This window comes from Phascolarctos cinereus, unplaced genomic scaffold (genome assembly GCF_003287225.1).
Source record: "Phascolarctos cinereus isolate Bilbo 61053 unplaced genomic scaffold, phaCin_HiC Scaffold_1;HRSCAF=81, whole genome shotgun sequence".
Taxonomy (NCBI): domain Eukaryota; kingdom Metazoa; phylum Chordata; class Mammalia; order Diprotodontia; family Phascolarctidae; genus Phascolarctos; species Phascolarctos cinereus.
In genome coordinates, this window is record NW_027555514.1 from 275,297,867 (window position 1) to 275,318,770 (window position 20,904).

The window sequence follows — 20,904 nt, forward strand, 5'->3', positions numbered from 1 at the left end:
GAGGAGACTGGTTGGAAGATAGCCAACCACTTGGGGGAGGGTGGTGGACGTGGAATTGGCAGGAAAGTCTCTCTGCAAGAATTCTTTGAAAGGGATGGCTATGGCTCAATGAAGGATTGGATGTGCTGGGAACCTGCTAAGGGCCCGCCATGGTGGGTAAGTGCCAGGAATACACAGACACTAGGGAAGCGGTTTTACCCTCAGGGAGCTTACATTCTGCTGCTGCTTTGAGGGGCAGGAAAGCTTCCTCACCTGGTACTTGTCCAAGCCTTCATAAAGCCCAAGCTCTCTCACCCATCAGGCCACGGTGGGCTGCGGGAGCCACCCTTTCCCAAGTGAGGTGGAAGTCAGTCAAGTAGAGAATGAACAACTTAATGAATGCAGGGTCAGCAATCCTTGGCCTCGGCCCAGGCATGGACCAGCATGAGGTCCTCTTCTGTGGGTATTTCATCGTTCTCCTTGGGTGATTTCTGATGGTATAAAACACAGATTTGAGCCAGGATGACATGTTTTTACTAAGCAAAACGTGGAGCTTTTCCAAAAGCTTTGTCTTGAGGCAAGTCCGATGTCTTGTGATGGCCGAGCTCAGTGGCAGATTTTGTTCTTTTGGCGCTGATCTTGGGGCTTCTTTCTGATCCCTGTAGGTGAAAGGCCTCGTGAAGCAGCATATCGACTCCTTCAACTATTTCATCAACGTAGAGGTGAGCGTGCCAAATCTGGGGCCAGGCACGGGAGATGAGAGTTACGGGCAAGACTCAGGCTTCTTTTCATCTTTCCATCTTGTCTGTAGATAAAGAAGATCATGAAAGCCAACGAAAAGGTCACCAGTGATGCTGACCCCATGTGGTACTTAAAGTAAGGAAAGGTTTGCTGTTTTGTACAGTCTGTTCTTTTAAGAAATGCAGTTCTACCAACCCCTAAAAACACAACAGCCACATCTTCTTTTAGCCTTTTAGTCGGCTTGGTAGATGACTGATTTTAAAGTTCTTAAGCTGGACTCGGTATTGAAAGAGGAGAAATGCGATTTGCTTCCTGCATTGGCTTGGTCTTTGAGACTAACCGGAGTTAGTCCAGTGCCCAGTAGAGTGTCTGAGAGTCCGTAATGTGGATTTGTTCTCTTGAGTAGATCATTTCTAGGCATCACTTCTACTTGCCATATTTTTATAGAAAGTTGTCCATTTGTTCCAGAGGGAGCCCTTGGTAATGTACCCTGTAGGTAAAGTGTGATAGACTGCAAAGTTATTTGAACATATGTCTTTTTCTGTTAATTCTTCCCTCCTCTTCTCCCCCAGAATAGTGCATTACACTGAACAGGAGTTAATAAGTATTTATGGAGGGGATGGATCAGTACATTTGTGTAAATAAGAGAACCTCAGATCGAAGCTGTCCCTTGAGATTTCAGACTTGAACAACCAGCACGTGGTTCTGGTATTTTGGGTGACTGTTAGTTTTTCAGGTATACCAAAAAGAGAGAATTGATACTGGATTTATTTGTTTTTCAGATATCTTAACATCTACGTGGGCCTCCCTGATGTTGAAGAAAGCTTTAATGTGACAAGACCCGTGTCTCCCCATGAGGTAATTGGGGAACCTGATTTTGGGGGCTGCTTTTCTTTTAGTTACAGATATTTCTCCCAATTTTTGGAGGATGGACTTAGCTGTCAACACATTCAAATACGTGAAAGAGGATGAAAGACAGAAACAAATACATCGTAGGTGGAACTAATAAAAGTTCTTTATTTAAAGGGTTTTTTGGAGGAGGAAGGGATTAGACCTGTGATTCCTTAGGTGTAGGGAGCTCCCAGTGAGGAACTTCTGCCAGTGCAAAACTAGACTTGAGCAGTAACTTAGAGTTGTCTGAGGCTGAGCCGAGGGACTTGCTCAGGGTCCCAGAATCAGGATGTGTTCGAGGCAGGACCTGCCCTCTGGGTCTGCCTGACCTGGAGACCAGCTCTGTGTTTGGTACCACACTGCCTCTCATTTGAAAAATATGTGTATTAGCTATCACCAGGTGGTGGTGTTCAGTCATGTCCTATTCTTCATGACCCCATTTGGGGTTTTCTTGGTAAAGATACTGGAGGGGTTTTACATTGCCTTTTCCAGCTCATTTTACAGATGAGGAAACTGAGGCAAATGGGGGAAGTGTCACAAGGTAGTAACAAAATCAGCTTCTTTGTTTCCACATCTCAAGAGTTGTGTTTTTCTCTGTGTATCATTTTCCATATCAAAATGGCAATGATGATAATTCATATAGTAGTTTTAGGTTTGCAGAGTACTGTGCAAATATCATTGTACAGATGGGAAAATGGAAGTGCAGAGAAACTGACTGATTAGCCCAAGATAAGCCTAGTAAGTGTCTGAGGTGAGATCTGAACCCAGGTCTCCTGAGTCAGGCTGGTGCTCTTTCCCTCCTGCACACGGCTTCCTCTACCCCACTTGGAGGGCCCAGCATGGGTCCGCCTCCAGGAAAGCCTTTTCTGACTGCTTCAGGCCACACTGGTCTTTCCTTTCCTTGGGTTCATGGTTTGGGAGGCTTTTCACCATGTGCTTGTGTGCCTCACACTATTACCTGATGCTTTCCTTTGCAAAGGTTAAGTAGTTTACCTCACATTTACCCCTTGGCACAAAAACCTTAATAAGTGCGCAGTGCAGTTATTGTTTTCTTCCTTTTACAGATGAAGATACCGAGTCTGAGTCTCGGAAAGGCTGAGTGACTTGTCTTGTGGTCCCACAGCTAGTCAGTGTTGGAACCAGGTCTAGAATCCAGACCCTCTGGCTTAGAGTCAGGCCGCTCCCACTGTTCTGCCCTGCCTTTGATATTTGCGTCTGTGCAGAGCTTTGGGAGGAGACCTGGCTGCTTCGTTGCCGTCCTTGGTTTATTCCCTCAGCCCCCTCAGAGCTTCAGATGGCGTTGGGTTATTTGGTGCATCTGGTGATGTGATGATATCTTATGGAAACCTGAGACCTGGAGATGGCGTCCCCTCTGACACCTTTGGACCCCATCCCTGGCTCCTTCACCGCTGCCCTCACCTCCCTCGGCCTCCTCTCCTTGACCGCCTGCCTGCCGCTTCTTAGCCTTGGGTTGGCTCTTGTGCTCCTACGCTGAAGCCCAGCGTCCCGGGTGACTTGCCCGGCCTCCGGTGTTAGTCGGCTTTGAGGGAAGCTTTGGTCTCTGGTCTTCTCCTTCCACCTTCTCTGCTGTCCCTGCTTCAGGTTGCCGTCTCGGGGAAGGTGCGAGATGGCAGAGGTCAGGGAAGGGCCGGGGGGTGGGAAAGCCGACAGTGGCTAGAGTGCTCCTTTTTGGGCATCTTGGCAGGGAAAGGAAGGAGGAAAAAGAGGGTGATGATTGGAGTGGGCAGTAAGGACAGCAGAGCTCTCAGTGCTAGTTTTGGGGCCGACGGACATAGCTCTGGAATGGGAGGGCCGGGTGGACGACTGTGAAAGGACAAGAAGAGGAGCTTAGCTGAGACACGTGAGAGGGCCCAGGAGGCCAAGGGAACTCCCGTGGGAGGGGTCGAGACTTGTCAACGCTGGAGGAAGGCAGAGGGGCAGGAGATTATGGAAGGTGAAAAATGTCGAGTAGCCATTGTAGGGATATCCTGGGACTGCGGGAGAGAGCAGTGAACAGGGGTCAGCGGGTGGCAAAGGATGGAGCAGATCTGGGCTGAGATGGCTCTGCTTTGGGCAGGTTCCCCATCTGTAAGATGAGGATAAGGATATCAGCACTTCCTAGTTCCTGGGGGAGATAGAAAGAGAGAGAGAGAGTGTGTGTGTGAGTGTGTGTATGTATGTATGTATGTATGTATGTATGTATGTATGTATGTATGTGTGTGTATGTGTGTAAGCCGTAAAGCACAGAAGTGGAACTTCTTACTGAGACTGTTCCCTCGTCAGCAGTGACCTCCCCACTTCCGCATGCACTCGTCTCTTTGCCAGTCTTCATTCCATTCTGTGACTCTCTGGCATTTCACACATGATCTGCCTCCAAAACTCTGTCCTCTCTTGCTTTCTCCCTTGATTGGTGTATTCCTCTTTCTCCTCTCAAGTGTCTTTTTTTCTGCTTTATTTCCTAATCCCATTTCCTAACTGTGGGATGACCCCCATTCTTGAGGGTTCTGCCTCTGGCCTTTTCTTTGATCTCTGCCCTGTCCTATGATGAATCGATATTGCTTCCTCATTTCAGGCCTCTTTTTATGGCCCTGGTCTTCATCAGGCTTTGGTCCCACATCCCCACCACGTCTGGTACATCCCTTACTGGGCTCCTGTCACCTCAGACTCAGACGATTCACAGTCAGCCCTTTTCTCCCCTCTGTGATCACCAGCTCTCCTTCCTCAGCTCCCTTGTGTCTATCCTTGCCATTACCTTTCTCTCCACATCCCGTGTCCGTCTTTGACTCTTCCTCTGTTTCCAGCAAGTTACCCAGCCAGTTCAGCAAATTCAGTAATTAAGCATGGGCTAAGTGCGGAGCTCTGGGTTAGGGTCTGGGAGGTAGGAATAGAAAGTAAAGCTGGTCCTGCCTCCAGGAGTTTACATTGTCAGGCGGCATCTCTCCTTCTTACCTCTTGTCCGTTTCTGCTGTTGAACTCCTCCTTTTCCACCTGGATTACTCTGAGCTTCCTCAGAGATCTCCCTGCCTCCCTAGTCCATCTTGTATATCACCGTCTGCATGGTGATAAACACCACCATGTACACCAAACGCATGACTAACATTCCTAAAACATTAGTTATTTTGGACATGGAGTCAGAGGCCCTACATTCAACTCCTTACTTCTCACTTTACTATATGCCTGACTTTGGGCAGGTCCCCTGACTGTCTGGTCCTCAGGAGCCTGGGTGAGGTGACCTCTAAGACCCTCCCAGTATGAAATCTGTGATCTTGTGACTCCTTTCTCGTAAGGAATTGAATCTGGAGCATGCAGTGAGATGCAGCGTTGGTCCTGCCTCAGAAGTGCCAGAGCTAGCAGGAAGCAGGCCAAGCGAATGTTGCTGGGTGCCCTGAGACAAAGCTGTGCATTTGTGTATAAGGCTAAAGTAATGGGAGAGCCACGTGAAGCTGTCGTCTGTTTAATCTGTGTTCACGTTTCATTCGCGGCAGAATTTAAGCTTCTCAAGGGCCAAGGCTCTTTTTTCTCTTTGTACAAGCGCAGTGCCTCACACTAAATGTTTGTGGAGTGGAATTGAGCGTCCCCTCCCTGGTAGAAAACCCTCTGGGGCCCTGGGTGGCCACCAGGATGAGGCCTTGATTCCTCAGCTTCTCACTGCCGGCCCTCTGTGATCTGCTCCATGCCCGTCTCCTGGTATTCTTTACCATAACTCTAGCTCTAGCCACACTGCCCTTTGCACTTCTCCCTAAGCATATGACATTGGAATTTTTAATTCCAAGCTTTTGCTTCTCACGCTGTCATTCTTGTCTGCTTATAATTATAGCTCACATTTGTATAGAATTACAGGTAACAATACTTTCCTCATAAACCCTTAAAGTGTGGATAGAGTAAGTTTGTCCTGTTTGACGGGTGAAATTACTCGTCCAAGGTCACGTGACTAGCAAGTGTTTGTTCCACAGCTTGAGGGTCTGACTTCTAAGTCCAGTGATTTTTCTAATCTTTCCGTTTTTAACATTGGACCTCCCCATTGTGCCCAGCCTAGGAATGCAGGGACTACTCAGGGGGCCCCGTCCCACCGCTGATGGACACAGTAGCTTTGTCTTGCTTTCCAGCCTGGGCGACCTGTGCCCTTTCTGGACTCACTGCGTTAATGCTGAGCTTGGCGCAGACGCCTGATTGAGCCTGGTGTGTTGCGGCTCTGAGCTCGAGAGTCTCTCTGGCGTGGGCCGCCAGCCTCAGCCCTGGGCTGTCTCCATTATGCTGGTCTCCCATGCACGGGCTCCAGCACGCCACCGTCTCTCCACACCCTTCTCATCTCGGCCTGGCTCATGTGGATGTGGCCATGCCACGCATTCCTATGGCACTGGTCTCTGCCTCACATTCTGGCTCTTGAGGGCAGACTGTCTTGCATTGGAACTGAAATGTTTCCTGTGGAAAGGCTTCAGGGAATTAACATTGTACAGGATCTCCCACTGATTTTTTTTCCTGCTGGTTTTTCCAGTTCTCACGTGTCTCATTATTAGCGCTAAAAGGGACCCTTGAGAAGTCACAGAGCCCTGCTGCCTGTCTTGTCTCTCTTCAGTTTCTTGTGGCTAGTGATGGTGGATTAAACTGGTTTTGTGTCCCCCTTAATGCCTGGGCGCAAGCTAAGTAAGTCACAAGTTTGAAAATGGTTGTTGGCTGGAGACAGATCACGGTCTTCCCCTGAAAGTACTCCACCTAGTGGTTCTAGCTGCGAGGTGCATCAGAATGAAAATGATTTACTGACCTTATTTCTGGTTTGTGTCAAAAAAAGTTAAACTACACAGCAGGGGAAGGAGTTGTTGAAAATCCTATTAAATAGCCAAAGGGCATTAGATTGTAACGTTTATTGAACCAAGTAGCATGAGCAGCTAAGTAGGAGCACATTGAAAGTAAAGATTTAAAAAGTGACATCCTTTAAAAACCTGTTCTCAGAGCTGTCACCGACTGTTTATCAGCTCTCTGCTGTGTCCGAGTACTTTGCTGAGATGTTTGAATGCAGCCAAAGAAACATAGAACACGCTCCTTATTCCCTCTCTAATAATTTAGTTATGGAAGCAGTGAAAACACGTGAAACAGAGTGCTTTACAGCCCACTTTCTTGGCATGGACTGATTTCACTCAGGGTTCAAAGATAGATCCATGTGGGTTGGAGTGTTTGGAGAAAGCTGAGTCTGCATCTGTTGCAAGGATGTGGGATGCTCAGCTTTATGAAACGGACAGGCTTGTTTCTTGATTGTCATATTTGGAACTTCTGTTAGTCTGTGTGATGTGATTGTAGACCCCTAGGCTGGTCCTCAAGGCCTGTGTATTCAGCAGGATGACTCCTTTCTCTCTCCTTTATCCCATGATTCAGTTGTTGATTATTTAGCCTCTCATGAGGCCTGGTTTTTTCCAGCACTGCTAAATGAGTCTTTTTCCATGACTTCAGTTTGCAAAGAACATACTAGGGTAGGAAGACCCATAGGGTAATTGGTGCAAAAGCCATCTTTGATGGGTTTAGTGGTGCCCACCAACACTAAGGAGGCTTCCAAGGAAAAACTTCATCGGGCAGCCAGGGCCCAGATGTGCAGTGGGGACGGTGTTCACCGTCCTTGGTCTAACTGCAGAATCAGGGAGAGAACGAGGCAGCAGGTCCCTGGGTTAGTGCGGGATTGATGCAGATGGAATGTGAGTTCCCCTCTTGCAATAGAGAGGTGCCAGAGACAAGACACTGTGATCGGGCCTTCCCTTCACTGAGAGAGTCTGTAATGCAGGTCTCTGCCTCTCTGTTACAGTGCCGTTTGCGAGACATGACGTACTCAGCTCCCATTACAGTGGATATCGAGTATACCCGGGGCAGCCAGAGGATTATTCGGAATGCTTTACCCATTGGCAGGTGAGAAAGCGAGCGTGTGTGTGTGTGTGTGTGTGTGTGTGTGTGTGTGTGTGTGCGTGCGCGCACGCGCATTTTGTTTACGACAGTTGTGAATCTGAAATGACTGGTGTAAAGTTAACAAAGATCCTTTCTTCTGACCTGTCCTTGGCATTAACATTTCAGGCCTCTTTTTATGATCCCGGTCTTTCGTCAGGCTTTGCCACCATGTTCTCGTTGGATGATGCACATCTTGTAATTTTAAATAATGATTTAGCGTTTAAGAAGCTGAATTTTTTATTTGCTCTCCTTCCTCGTACAGATATTTGTCTTGGGGAATTACTGTATTTTGCAAACAATCCATAGGTAGCGTGTTACTCTTTTCTTTTCTGAAAACAGAATGCCGATTATGCTCCGGAGTTCGAACTGTGTCCTTACAGGGAAAACTCCAGCTGAGTTCGCCAGACTCAACGAGTGCCCCTTGGATCCAGGTATGGTTCGTTTCCTGCTTCCCCCTCATTGCTATTCCAGTTTTTTCCTTTCTTTTAAAATGCATTGTTATGTATATTTTTTGGTTTATTACATCGCCACTCCACATAACAAATATTATTTTTTAAAGACAGAAAAGATAAGAAAAGGAAGATGAAAAAAATTAACAAAACTAATGAATGTATCAGAGAAGCCTGAAAATGTGTGCAGCAATTGTTGACTGCTGCCTCTGCCAAGGGGTGGGATGTGAGTGGCTTCTCATTCCTCTGCTTTGGAGCATGCTCGTGTGTTATAATTTTGCATCATTCACTGTTGATTTTGGGGGGGTGCGCGTGTGCGTGCGCATGTGCGGAGGGGCTGCTCTTCCCATTTACCTTGTTGTAACCGTCGGGTCTGCTGTTTTCTTGGCTCTGCCTGCTTCATTCTGCACTAGTTTGTGGAGATCTTTCTGTGTTCCTGACGCTTATCATTTCCTGTAGCCCAGTAAGATTACGTGACGCTGCTGGGCCTCTGTTTGCTTGGCCATTCCCCAGGTGATGGGCATCTGCCTTGTTTCCAGCTCTTGACTATCTCAGCAAGTGCTGCTGTGAATAGTTTGGTATCGGGGACCTCCTTGGTGCATGTGTCCAGTGGAGGCTCTGGGTCACAGGGCGTGGGCGTTTTGGTTGCTTTATTTGCATGATTCCAGATTGCTTTCCAGAGTGGTTGTGCTGGTCTGCAGCTCCACCAGCGACGCATTAGCAAGCCGCTCTTCTCACCCCTTCCAGTGTGGACCGTTCTCACCTTTTGTCATCTTTGCCCGATTGCAGGGGTGTGAGATATTCTCCAGCTTTAAAAAAAGTGGAGCATATTTTCTGAAAGAACTTCCAGCCTGAAGCTTTCCAGTTGACCATGCACCATCTTACCTCCATATATCATTCACTGAATGATGTTAAACACATCCACCAGGCATTTTGAAGACTGGCCCAGTATTTATTTACTCTTTTAGCACAAAAATCTAACGACTTGATCTGTTGGCTTTTTTTCCTTCATGAGTACAAGTTTAGTGTCCCAAATATTTAATCTCAGTCTCTTTTCTTTATCTTTTGGTATGCTTAAACATATCCCACAAAAAGTGTTTTTTTCTAGCCTAGATTGAAAAATGTTAAATAGATGGGCTAGAAACCATTTCAAACTCCAGCTGAGATGAGGAAATGTGTCACCATTCTCTAAATGGCCATAGTAGTAATAGTCGGTCTTTTTCAAGGGCGGGGGTGGTGTTTTGATTTGTTTTTTAATGTCTCAGGCCCAGCATTTTTAGACTTTCTCTTAATTCAATTAGGCCTTTCTCACTGATTGATTTTCTTTCTGTGATTGCTCTCCTCTTGTTCTTATCTGGATGCATTGATGCAGCGTCCCCAGAGATGTTGGTGGGAAATGCTGTTGAGTAGGTTTCGTTAGGCTGAAGCTATAACACTGTCCACGTAGAAGGCAGGTGTAACTTTAGGAAGCGCCCCTTGTTCTGCCCTGAAGAGGGCTGGCCCCTTGAGGAACTGCTCACTGTTGCTGCTCCTCCTCCCAGACCTGCTGCTCAGGAAGCTGGCTGGGCCCCGACACGCGGGCGTGAGCCCGAGGGGGCGTCTGGGCTCGCAGAGCTCACTCGAGCCTCGGTAACGGTGGCATCGCTGCCGACGCGGTGACCGGCGTTGATGAGGTGACTCGGACGCGCAGCACAGCTGACGGGCGGGCCGAGGAGGGTGCGGACGCACCTAGGGGCTGACCTTGTCTTTTTGGAGCAGGCGGCTACTTCATCGTCAAAGGAGTGGAGAAGGTCATTCTCATCCAGGAGCAGCTGTCGAAAAACAGAATCATCGTGGAGGCTGACAGAAAAGGCACCGTGGGGGCCTCCGTCACCAGGTGAGCAGTGTCGGGCGAGTCCCCCGTTTCCTAGGCGACGTGGGTGCTCTTTCCTTCACGTTATCCGTGTTGGATTTTGATGGAGCCGTATTTCCTGGATGTTGTGCAGTGAAAAGAGTGGCAGCTAGGTTGCTCAGTGGATGGAATGCAGGCCTAGAGTCAGGAAGGCTCATCGTCACGAGTTCATGTCTGACCTCAGACACTTTCTACCTGTTGGTCAAGTCACTTCACCGTGCTTGCCTCAGTTTCCTCTGATGTAAAATGAGCTAGAGAGGGAAATGGCAAACTGCTCCAGTGTCTGTGCCACGAAAACCCCACATGGGTCATGGAGAGTCAGGTACAGTTGGAAAACACCGGAACAACAGCAGCAGAAACACAGTGAGAATAGTGGCGATGTCTTGGTTTGCTCTGCCTCGGAACGCCTCATTAGGGAGCCCAGTTTAACGTTAAATTCCTTGAAAGGCCCGTGAGATGTAGCGCGAGGACTCTGTGCCCGTGGTGTGTGAGGAGTGTCGTAGCGTGCAGGGGATCTTCCTTGACAGCGTCCTCCTCCTTAGTCAGGCTGTGAGATGGCTGACTCACAGAGCTTCGGTGGCTTAGGGATGCACTCAGGGACCAGAGCATGTGGAAAATGTAGCAAAGCGTCCTTTTTGAGGGACCTTGGAGATTTTAGAAAACCTAAGCATTGATTAGATGAGGGGCTTTATGACTGGCAGATTGAGGACTTGAATCTCCCTGCCTCACAGCTGGTTTACCGTGACCCCTTGACCTGGTCTCGACTAAAGACCAGAGGTGTTTGCTTTGCCGGCATTTTAGAACCTGGTATGTAATTAGTCATTTGTGATTCAGCAGATGTTGTCAAAAGAGTGCTGTTGGATTTGGATTCAGAAGATGAGTTCACTTTCACCTTGGCCATTTTATTTACTCTGGGCAAGTAACGTTCTCACTTTGGGCCTTGGCTTCCCGCTTTGTAAAATAAGGGGAGTGAACTAGGGAACCGCCCAGATCCTGTGTAGCCCTAAGTCTGTGAGTTCTAGTTTTAGTCAGCACTGTTTGAAGATTTTTGGTGGTTCCCATCCCATCCCTTTCATTTCTAGGCAGGTTGTGCATCAGTCAGTAGTGGTGCATAAAGGGTGTGATTAGAAGGGAAGTTAGGCAGGAGGTGGAGAGGTGGTTCCTTCCCCCCCCCCCAGAGCTGCTCCAGCCTGGCAAAGAGTAAGGGGTTAATGTAGAAAGACCTTGGAGAATGTCTGGGCACGTGGGATCATTGTAAGAAGCTAAGATTTACTAGATGGAGGAGGTGATGCCTAGAAGTTACTCCAAGTTCCCTCGTTCTCTAAGATGAACATTTCCCAAGATATACAAACAGGGATGATTTCTTCTAGGCGTGAGCGCATTTTAAATAACCTGTGTTTCCTTGCAGTTCAACCCATGAGAAGAAAAGCAGGACCAACATTGCTGTGAAGCAGGGGCGATTTTACCTGAGGCACAATACCTTGTCGGAAGACATTCCCATCGTGATCATCTTTAAGGTAGAATAGAGATTATCTCATTGGAAGCCTCCCCTGTGGTTCTTCCCCACAGGCTGTGCCTGCTGCATGAAGCTTCCTTCTCAGTGTGGTCAGCGGTTCTCATGGCCTGCCTCTTGGCCCCCCCAGGCCAAGCAGGGCCCTTGGAGCCAGAGCTGAGGAGAGCCAGTCTCTCTCCTGGTGTGCTGGTGGGGAAAGCATGGGAGCTAAGTCTGAAAGAGGAGGACTCTGGCCAGCTGGGTGGGGCTTCCTGGGAGGTATGGGCAGGGGCAGTCCCCAGTGAGAAAATGGTTGTTCCCCAAGTGTTTTTGTAAATGAGCTACTGGAATGTGCTTGAATCCATGAGCTCGTAATGTAGCCAAAAAAGAGCACTGCACATTTCTAATTTAAAATGCACAAAAGAAAACAAGGCTGTTAAAGAAGATCTGGGATTTGACCTGTATGTGGCCAGTGTGCCACAGAACCTGAGCCTTCCACCCTTGGAAATGTTGTTTCCCAAGTGGCTTTTTACCCAAGGCTTCATCCCCTGGTGCTGAGCATCACCCTCCTGGTCCTTGGACCACTGACTGGCCTCCTTGGAAGTACCTGTCCGAGTTCAGGCTTTGTGGCCTTGCCTCTGAACCCCACGGCCACCTCTGTACCAGGAGGGCAGCAGAGGAGGATTGGAGGACTTGAGCAATTAAATAAGGAGGGGAAAAGGAGAAAAGAAGTGGAGTTGGGCTCTGTGAGCACGAGTGCTGGTGGGAGAACAGCTGAAAGAAAGCTGAGGAAGGAGCTGGAATCCTGGGTCGCGGGCTCTGGAGGTTCTTATCTCTGATCTCATTTTGAGATTTGTGGCTCGCCTTTCCCTTGGCACAGCATATCAGTAACACTGCTATCCCTTTTATCAGCCACAATTAAGGTTATTTTTTGGCTCACAAATGGAACAAAGAAAGGAAGAGAGAGGGAATAAAGGGAGAGGATTAACAGGGATTTGCCTAGATGGGAAAAAGAGAATGCCAGAGGTGGAAGTAACTGAACTGTGAATGGTGAGAGAAGAGGGGGTTGGGCATGGCCTGGGTTGTGTGCCACTGATCCTCTGGAGAGGGAAGAAAGGAGGTCGGAGGAAGAATGGGCCCTGAGCCGGCCGTCAGGGAGAGGAGCTGCCCTGGGGGCTGGAGAAGTGGCATCTGCTCTCCCTGCGAGGCTGTCCTTCGCTCAGAGCACTGTCTGCGTGCTGAAGATTAGCGACATCCTTGGGTCTGACTTTCTGTTCTTGCCTCTCAGTCAGGGTTTCCTAACTTGGGGTCTGTGGATTTGGATTTTTTTATTGACATTTTGGTAACTGTATTTTGATGTGATTGGTTTCCTTTGTTAATCCTATGTATTTTATTTTATGCATCGGAAAACATTTTGAGAAGTCCATAGACTCTACCACACTTCCAAAAGGATTTGTGACTCAGAGGTTAATTATCCTTGCTTTGATGCTACCTGGGGAAAACACCTATGGACATTTTGATTGGTCAGAACAAAATTAGAACTAAAAATTCTTTTCCTCCATTAAAAGTTCAATGCTCAGAGACTTTGAGGTGTCATTATTTAGAAAAGAATATTGTGATTATCTTTTTCCTGTGTCCACTTGGAAGAGAACAAGGAAATGTACTTGAGATGTATCAGGAGGGCATTATGTTACACACAGGAAAGAATTTCCTCATCGGACAAATTGGGGAAATGGCTCAGTGGACTAAGATGACCGTGAGCAGTTCTCTCCTGGAAGAGAAGCTGTCTGGTTTCCATGAGCCTGTTTTTAGAAAGCTGTAAGCTGACCCTAGAGTTAGCTTCCAGTCTTGGCTCTTTGTGTAGTAATACTAACCATCTATGTAGTAATATTGTGTAGACCTTGGGGAGTGTCCTTGTGGTGAGGAGCAGAGGTCCTTTGTAGAGCCCTATCACCGCGTAAGCATGTCGGTGAGCTCTTGGAAATGTCCACGTTTGGCTGCTTGGCAGGAGTTCAAGAAACTTTGTTTCCCCAAAGGCTGCCCCATTCTGGCAAGACCAAATGCAGTTTTACGTCTGCCTTCTCAGTTTGTATCCTCACAGCCAGTGTAGCCTGCTTTTTCTTTGTGATCTGGTGGAATTCTGGTTTGTTGAATTCTGTAACTAACGCTGGTGCAATCAGATCTCCAGGAGAGGGCAGCACGCGCTCACACATCAGACTCATTCCATTGACGGGGTAGACACAGTAAGACAGAAATCAAAGTGAGCATGTGTATGTGTACATACGCTCTTATTTTTAAAATAAGTTTTTATTAATAACTTTTTATGTCACTTGCATTTTCCCCTCTTATCCCTCGCTCTTCCACCATCTAGTATTGATGTGTGCATCTGACACCCATATCAGTCAGGTGCCATAATTTTCCCCCTATAAAATCAAGCATTTGCATCACAGGTATATACACATTTACATGGTGGGGATTTTACATTTTAAGGATATCATTGCACATCTGTAGAGTCACACATGGAAAAAAAAAGGTCCAGATAAAATTTGAGCTAAAGCAACTCTTTTCCTTCTGAAGAGACCCTCTGAGCAAGCCAGTCCAATGAACTAGCCAGGACTGTGTGTGCATTGGCATACAATAATTTTCCTTCTAGTTCCTCAAGGGGACTAGCTTAATTTTAAATAATTATGCAGCTCTGAATTCAAAAATATTTGGAAGTGATCAGAGTTGCAGAGCTAGTGCCCAAGTTGGAAGAATTCCCCTTTTTCTCCATAGCAGACATGAGTAGAAGCTTTTCCTACTTCTTGGGGGTCCCAGAGCATTTGTTAGAGTCCAATTAAAAAGGCCTTTTTGAAGCCCATTACAATTTACCGGGCTGAGTGCCTCATCATTGGACCGTCAGGATAGAAGGGCCCTTAGAGATCACCCAGTCCTGCGTCCTCATCGTATAGATGTGGACGCGGAGAAGGGCAGGGAAATGATTGTCGGGCAAGCTCTTAGACTCTCATTTCATATGCTGCCGGACACCAGGAAGGAGAAGACAGCAATGAAAAATAAGCGTGAAAGATGTGAGAAATTTCTTCATGTTCCTCTTCCTGTCGAGTGAGTCCAGTTTAAACAGGTGTTTCAGCCAGCAGTCAGCCGAAAGGGACAGAACAAGGGAACGAGAATCCTTCATGCTGCATCTGAGTGTGACTAACAGAGCCTTGGGTCCTGCGTCAGCCTCAGCTTGAGTTGTGGCAAAGCTCTCATCCAGAAATCTTTTCCCATTTTCTCTCTGGGTACTCAGCGTTTTCACTGGGATGTCTAGTCTTGTAGTAGAATAAATTTGGAGTTTAGAGGAGCCTTTCTGGTAGCCAAATTAGGGCCCGTTTTTATTTTTCAGAGAAAGACGTCTTGTTGCAGATGATAACAGATTACAGGTCTGGGTTTTGTTTTTGTAATGACAGATTCAGAGTAATCAATTTTAAAAGGAGACTGAGATCCCTGTTTCTGAGCAACAGGGAAATGGGGACCTTTTACCCTTCATCTACTTAATATTTGTCAAGTCACTGCTGTCAATTTGCATATCATCCTTTTCTTTTTAGGCCTGCTTCCTTTGTGACTACCACAGCAGAAAGGGAACTCCCTAGTGACCTTGTTGTAACAGTGGTTGACTAATAAAATCCATGTTCTTTTAGCACTTTTTGAAATTTTCTTTTTCAGATCAGTGAAGGTCCACGAGGTACATGCAGTCGTTGCATTGGTGTTTTACCAAGAGTTTATTTCATTGCTTTATGTGGTCCTGTATGTTCACCTCGGCACAGTCAGATTGAACAGTTGAGGAAATGTATTTTTGAAGAGTGGATGAATCACAGATTATCATCCCTTATTTTTCTTACGTTAACTCCCCAGACTTGTGTGCAAGCTTTTGTTGAAATAGGGTGGTAGTGCTGAGTCTTCATCTGGCTGTTATTGCACAAGTTTTTAACTCATTAGTGAGGCAAAATGATTTGAGGTGCCTGGAGTACAAAGGGTCCCACATAAAACTAGTTTTTAGACGTCTAAATTATGTCTGTAAGGTAAAATAGTTGGGCATGTTGCTGAAGTTTCCATAGCAATCTTCTCCATTTATTTGTAACTCTCACTCGATTGACAGCTAACTAGGTTGTAAAGCAGGACTTTGGCTTTTGGAGCTGGAGAGCTTTTGATGAGTCTGCCGTGGTCATCATCATCCTAGTTTGATGACCGAGTGGAGGAAGCGTTTAGTTCTTTTGGGCATTAACTCTGTTTTCTGAACATGTGGTGTCATTTATCAAACACCCTGCACGTCTTGGCCTGAAAGCTTAAAAATGCCTGGAAGGGCCTTGCCGTCCTTATGAAAGAGTGGGTTGGTCCAAAACCCAAAAGAGGGGAAGAGTGGCCCGTGGTCCATAAGGAAGGACTTCTTGACCGAGGTTAGACACTGGGGTGTGCTGTCAAGGACACCAGAGGGCTTTCTGCCCCTGGCCATGGAAACATTTCTTCTTTATTGCTGTTTTCTGTTTCTTACATCACCATGGTATCTTATGTATCCCTCCTCCTCTTCCCCTTCCCCCTTCTTGAGAGCGATTCCATATGACGAATAGCTTTTTTTTTTTAGAGGGGGAAGAGTTAGCACAGCTGATGAGTACATTGAGCTAGTATGAAGAACGTGTGCAACGTGTAACACCTGTGCCCTTCCACCTCCATGAAGGAGTGGGTTGGGGGTGTCGTCTCCTGTCTCTTCATTTGACTTCCATTTGATCTTTATGATTTTGGTGCATTTGCTTTTAGTTGTTTGGTGTCTTGTCGTTCTTCACACTTAAGTTGTTGTTAGAGTCTGTGTTCTTGGCCTTGCTCACTTCACTTTGCGTCAGTTCATAAAAAGCTTCCCATGCTTCTCTGTATTCATCACAACATCATTTCTTACAGTGCAGTATTGCCTCTAGCCATTTTAAAGAACAAGATAGCTTTCTTGAGGCTCCAGTCAAGCTTGTGTATGTATGTGGTGTGTGTGTGTGTGTGTATGTGTGTGTGTGTGTGTATGTGTGTGTGTACATAAACACCAGTTTTCCCGTTAGTTAATATGATCTTCATTCATTGGCCAGTGATTTGATGGAGTAATTGTTCAAATCCACATTGAAATTCTCCATATAAATGAAAACAAATGTAAAGAAATTAGGCTTTTACAGTAATCCCAGGAAAAAAAAGTGGTGTGGACCAGTGTGATTATAGTATGAATGAAGAGGAATTGATAGATGAGAGAAAGCTGATGAAGGCATCAGACATGGGACAGTACAACATCCCCTCAGTGAGATCTACAGGCATCCAAAAGATATCAGCCTGGCCATCCATAGTGGGAAACCCAAGTGGATGGAAGAACACCCATTACCCACATCATAATATGCTGTTGTATAAACTCAGTTAACTTATCTTGTATCGACTCCATAGGTAGACAGTGAGCCAGAATTGAATGAGAGAAGAGATTGTGCTGGCTTGCACTTGTGAAACAGTCCTTTCAGAGATCTTAAAATCCTGTCTGCAAGAGCACCCCCCCCCTTTTTTTCCAGACATCAATTTTATACCAGTGGTGCACTGTGGTTGTAGATTATGGAACATGAGTCTCAGAAGAATTGTCAGTTAGCCAAAAGACCGTAGAAAGACGTGTAGCAGGTCTAAGGAGCTTGTAGCAAATCTCCAAAGATAAGATATGCATCGTGGTGTAAAAGACCATGCGTAACTGGAAAATGAGATGGGCTGATCATATAGCAAGAGTGAGGGATGATGGGCAGCACAGACCCTGCCCTGGTGTCCATACAATAGGAAATGAATGAATATGAGATCCCTGGTGAGTTAGGGAGGTAGTCCTATGGAGGATGTGCAGAAGCATAATGATAATGGCAGATGATAAGAAGGTTTGGATGTCTCTGCCAGTGGAGGGAGGAGTACCTCATTGAAGGATGGAAAGAGAGTGTGAGGCTTAGGGATGTAACTGGGCCAGATGGCTCTTTAAAGACCATCACAACTTTATGATTGTAATCAAGGCGCTTAATTCCTGTTAGATTGACACTAGACTAGAACTCAGCCCATCCTCACTCTGAGGCCTACTCTCAATCTCCATTCTGCCAGGTCTGCCTTTCATCTATCTGTATGTGTATATTGACACAGTTTTGATTCTGCTGATTTCATTCTGTGTCACTTTATGTAGGCCTGTTTTCTTGTGTGCTTAATATTTAGAATTTTTGTGGCATCATAATATTAATTACATTAGTAATCCGTAATTGGTTTAGCCATTCTCCAATTTTGGACATACACATTATTTCTAATTTTTTTTTTTTGCTATTACTGGTAGAACAAGCTATGCCCATTTTTGTACATTTAGGTCCATTTTTCCCTTTTTATTGTCTCTTGGGGTAAAATCCCATCAGACTCCCTTCACTGGTTTGTAGAGATAGCTTGGCAGAGCGTAGAGAGGACTAGATCTGGCTTCAGGAAGGCCTGAGGTGCCCCCTCAGATATTTACAAGCTCTGTGAGCCGGGGCAAGTTCTTTTGCCTCAGTTTCCTTATGTAAGAAGCAGAATCAAGAATTGTATCTCAGGCAGCTGTGAAGACCAAGTGACAGATTAGAGTTTGAAAATCTTGTCATGTGATTTGCTACTAGCTCCTGTTTCCTTTTTGTAAATAGTCTGTCCATGTCCTTTGCCCACTCTCGTTTGGAGGAGAGGGGATGCGTGACATAGCAGTTTTACAGACATTGGTCCCTTTCAGATCTGTCATACTAAAATCTTTTCTCCAAAGGTTGTGAGCTTTCTGCTCATGAAGTTTGCCATAGAATTATTAGACCCCCCCCCCGCCCCGCAGTGATTGTAGATTTGGGAGGCTGCATGTAATGACAGGCTTGGTTGGTGTGTTGGCTAGTTTGATTGAACTGTGTCCTCCCCACCCCCCTTTTTAATGCTTTAAGACAGTTTGGAAATGCAGATGATATAAAACAACAGATGAATAAACACATTTTTTAAAAGGGTGAGGTTTGTGTGCTCACTCTGTGGGGAACCTTTTAGCCAGCCGCCTAGTAGGCATCATCCAGATTGCCAGTAGCCTTACCAAACCCAGCATGTGCAAACATACCATGTATTCTCTCCTTAAATCCATCTGCCTTTCACATGTTCCCATTTCTGTTGAGAGAGCCACTGACCTTCCAGTCGCTTCGGTTCCAGGCTTGGAGTTAGCCTTGTCTCTTGCCTCTCCCTCATCTCCCATATTCAGTCCATTCCCAAGTCTTATCAATTCTACCTCTACCACATCTCTTGCATCCATTTTTTTTTCTTTTTCCGCTTATACAGCTGCCATATTAGTTAAGGTCCTTATTACCTCTCTTAGACTACTGCAGTAACCTTCTTTTCTTTCTTTCTTTTTTTTTTGTGTTTATTGGGCTTTTGTTTTTATTTATTTTTTTGGGGGGGTGGCTTTTGTTTTTACCTCATCATAGTTTTCCCCAATATCTCTCCCCTCCCAGAAAGCCAACTCATATAACGAATAGTTTTGAGACAAAAAATAGAAGAGAAGGCGAAAAAATCAGCACACCTGACCAATACATTGAGAAAATCCAAGACCATGTGCAGTGAGCAACACTCATAAACTGTCACCCCTGAAGGCATGGGTTGGGAACACCTGGTATCTTTTCTTTCAGGACAGGCTTGTATAATTTTGCAGTACGCACTGATGATCTTGTGTGTGTGTGTGTGTGTGTGTGTTCTTTCCAAGTACGCTATTGTAGCCTTTGTGTCTGTGGTTTTCTTGGCCCTGCTTCCTTGATTGCATCAGTTCATGTAGATCTTTCCATGCTCCTCTCTATTCCTCACTGTCATCAGTTCATCCGTCACAGAAGGATTCCATGACATTCGTGTACCATAATGCGTTTACCCATCCTCTAGTTGGTGGGCATACCTTGTTCCCAATCCTTCCTGTCACAGTAAGTGGGCTATAAGTCAATGGTCTCCTTTGTATATAAGCCCAGTAGTGGCGTCTCTGGGTCAGAGGGCATGGGCGTTTTAGTCACTTCGGCGGTATAATCCAGATCTGTAGTAGCCTTCTAGTTCTCTCCCTGCTCCCACTGTCTGGCCTGCCTCCAAGGAGCAGTTTAGGTTGTTACTCCCAGTGCAGACGTGATCCCATCCCACCCTCCTCTCTTCAGTGCCTTCTGATTTCAGCTAGGGTGAGATCCTCAACGTGGCCTTTCAAGCCTGCCCACCCACCCCAGTCAGGTCCCCCCTACCTAGCAGTTCTCTTTCACGTTGTCCCGTTTGCACACTCTTGTATTCTATCTAATTTATTTGTTATTCACTAGAAATACAATTCTGCCTTCCTCCCTCTGTGCACTGGTGAGTGTCTGGATCTGGAATATGTTCCTTTTTCAAAATCATATTTTACTTCCACATACATTTCCAGAGATAGCTCAGGGGCTGCCCCTGACACAGTGAAGCTTGGAGTAGAAACAAGTGCTGACCTGGGAGTCAGAGGACTTGAACCAGGATCCCACATGGTTCTCAGCCCCACCACCAGCGTCGCCTGTGAGACCTGAGACGAGGTGGCCTCACTTTGCTTCACCTTTAAAGCAAAGGGGTTGGATTAAGTGGCCCTTAAGGTCCCTTCTGGCTTGCAAGCCATGATCCATAGGATCTTTGCTAGTCTAATCACCGTGGTCTCCCCTCGTTACTGAGCTTTCTCTCTTGAAATCACATTGTGTTAATCTGTGTATCCTTTATGTTCACTTATACATATTGATTGTATCCCCTCTGTAGAATATTGGCTCATTTGGGTATGAGGATTATTCTGTTTTTATTCTTGTATTCTGAGGGCTTTAGCACAGTGCTGCCACGGAGTAGATATTCAGATATTTGAAATGAAGTAGTGTTCTTTTTTTTCAGTACTTTTTGGTTTAAATTGGACACCATCCACTGTCATCAATGCTACTACCAGTTTTCATGGTGTGGTAAATTTTAGACTAGCACTTCATTTTCAGTCTGCTTACAACTTTCTGGATAAAATTGGTTTCCTGTAAGTAGGCTGTTGTTGGAACCTGATTTTTGGTTCATTCTTTGACTCTTGAATTTTGTGAGGTGTAGGGAGTTGAGCCTTTTTGTGTTTGGTTATAATTGTTAGATCATTTTTCTTCAGTCATTAGATCAGATGAGAACGGACACTTTCTTGTTCTTACTTCTATTGTTAATCCAAGTGTCGCAGAAGAGTTCCATACAGAATTCCTTTGCTTTAAATGAATAATTGTTAAGAAAATCATGAGTATTTTTCTATTATAATAACAAAATTCAGGGGGCAGTAATAGGAAGGGAATTTTCATTCGGAAAATCTACAGAATACTTAAAATATACAGGAGTCGGTCTCCCGGAGCATACTGAGTATCTTTAGAGATGTGGTCGGTCGCACAGTCAGTGCTTCTTATGGAATAAAGAATGCAACACTGGAGGACTTTTCGGGATTCCAGTTTGATCATAAAAGTGACAGTGCTGTCATA

At 46.0% G+C, this 20,904-nt stretch overlaps 1 protein-coding gene across 1 annotated transcript in view; it reads left to right on the forward strand.

Moving 5' to 3' along the window:
- Positions 1–20,904, forward strand: part of POLR3B (RNA polymerase III subunit B) — a 147,217-nt gene that overhangs the window by 5,106 nt on the left and 121,207 nt on the right. Inside the window, exons 3-9 of the mRNA XM_020982425.2 lie at positions 645–701; positions 791–855; positions 1,503–1,578; positions 7,403–7,503; positions 7,879–7,970; positions 9,747–9,864; positions 11,288–11,396. Of these exons, the coding sequence (XP_020838084.1) occupies positions 645–701; positions 791–855; positions 1,503–1,578; positions 7,403–7,503; positions 7,879–7,970; positions 9,747–9,864; positions 11,288–11,396 (618 nt within the window). The remainder of the gene's footprint in view (positions 1–644; positions 702–790; positions 856–1,502; positions 1,579–7,402; positions 7,504–7,878; positions 7,971–9,746; positions 9,865–11,287; positions 11,397–20,904) is intronic.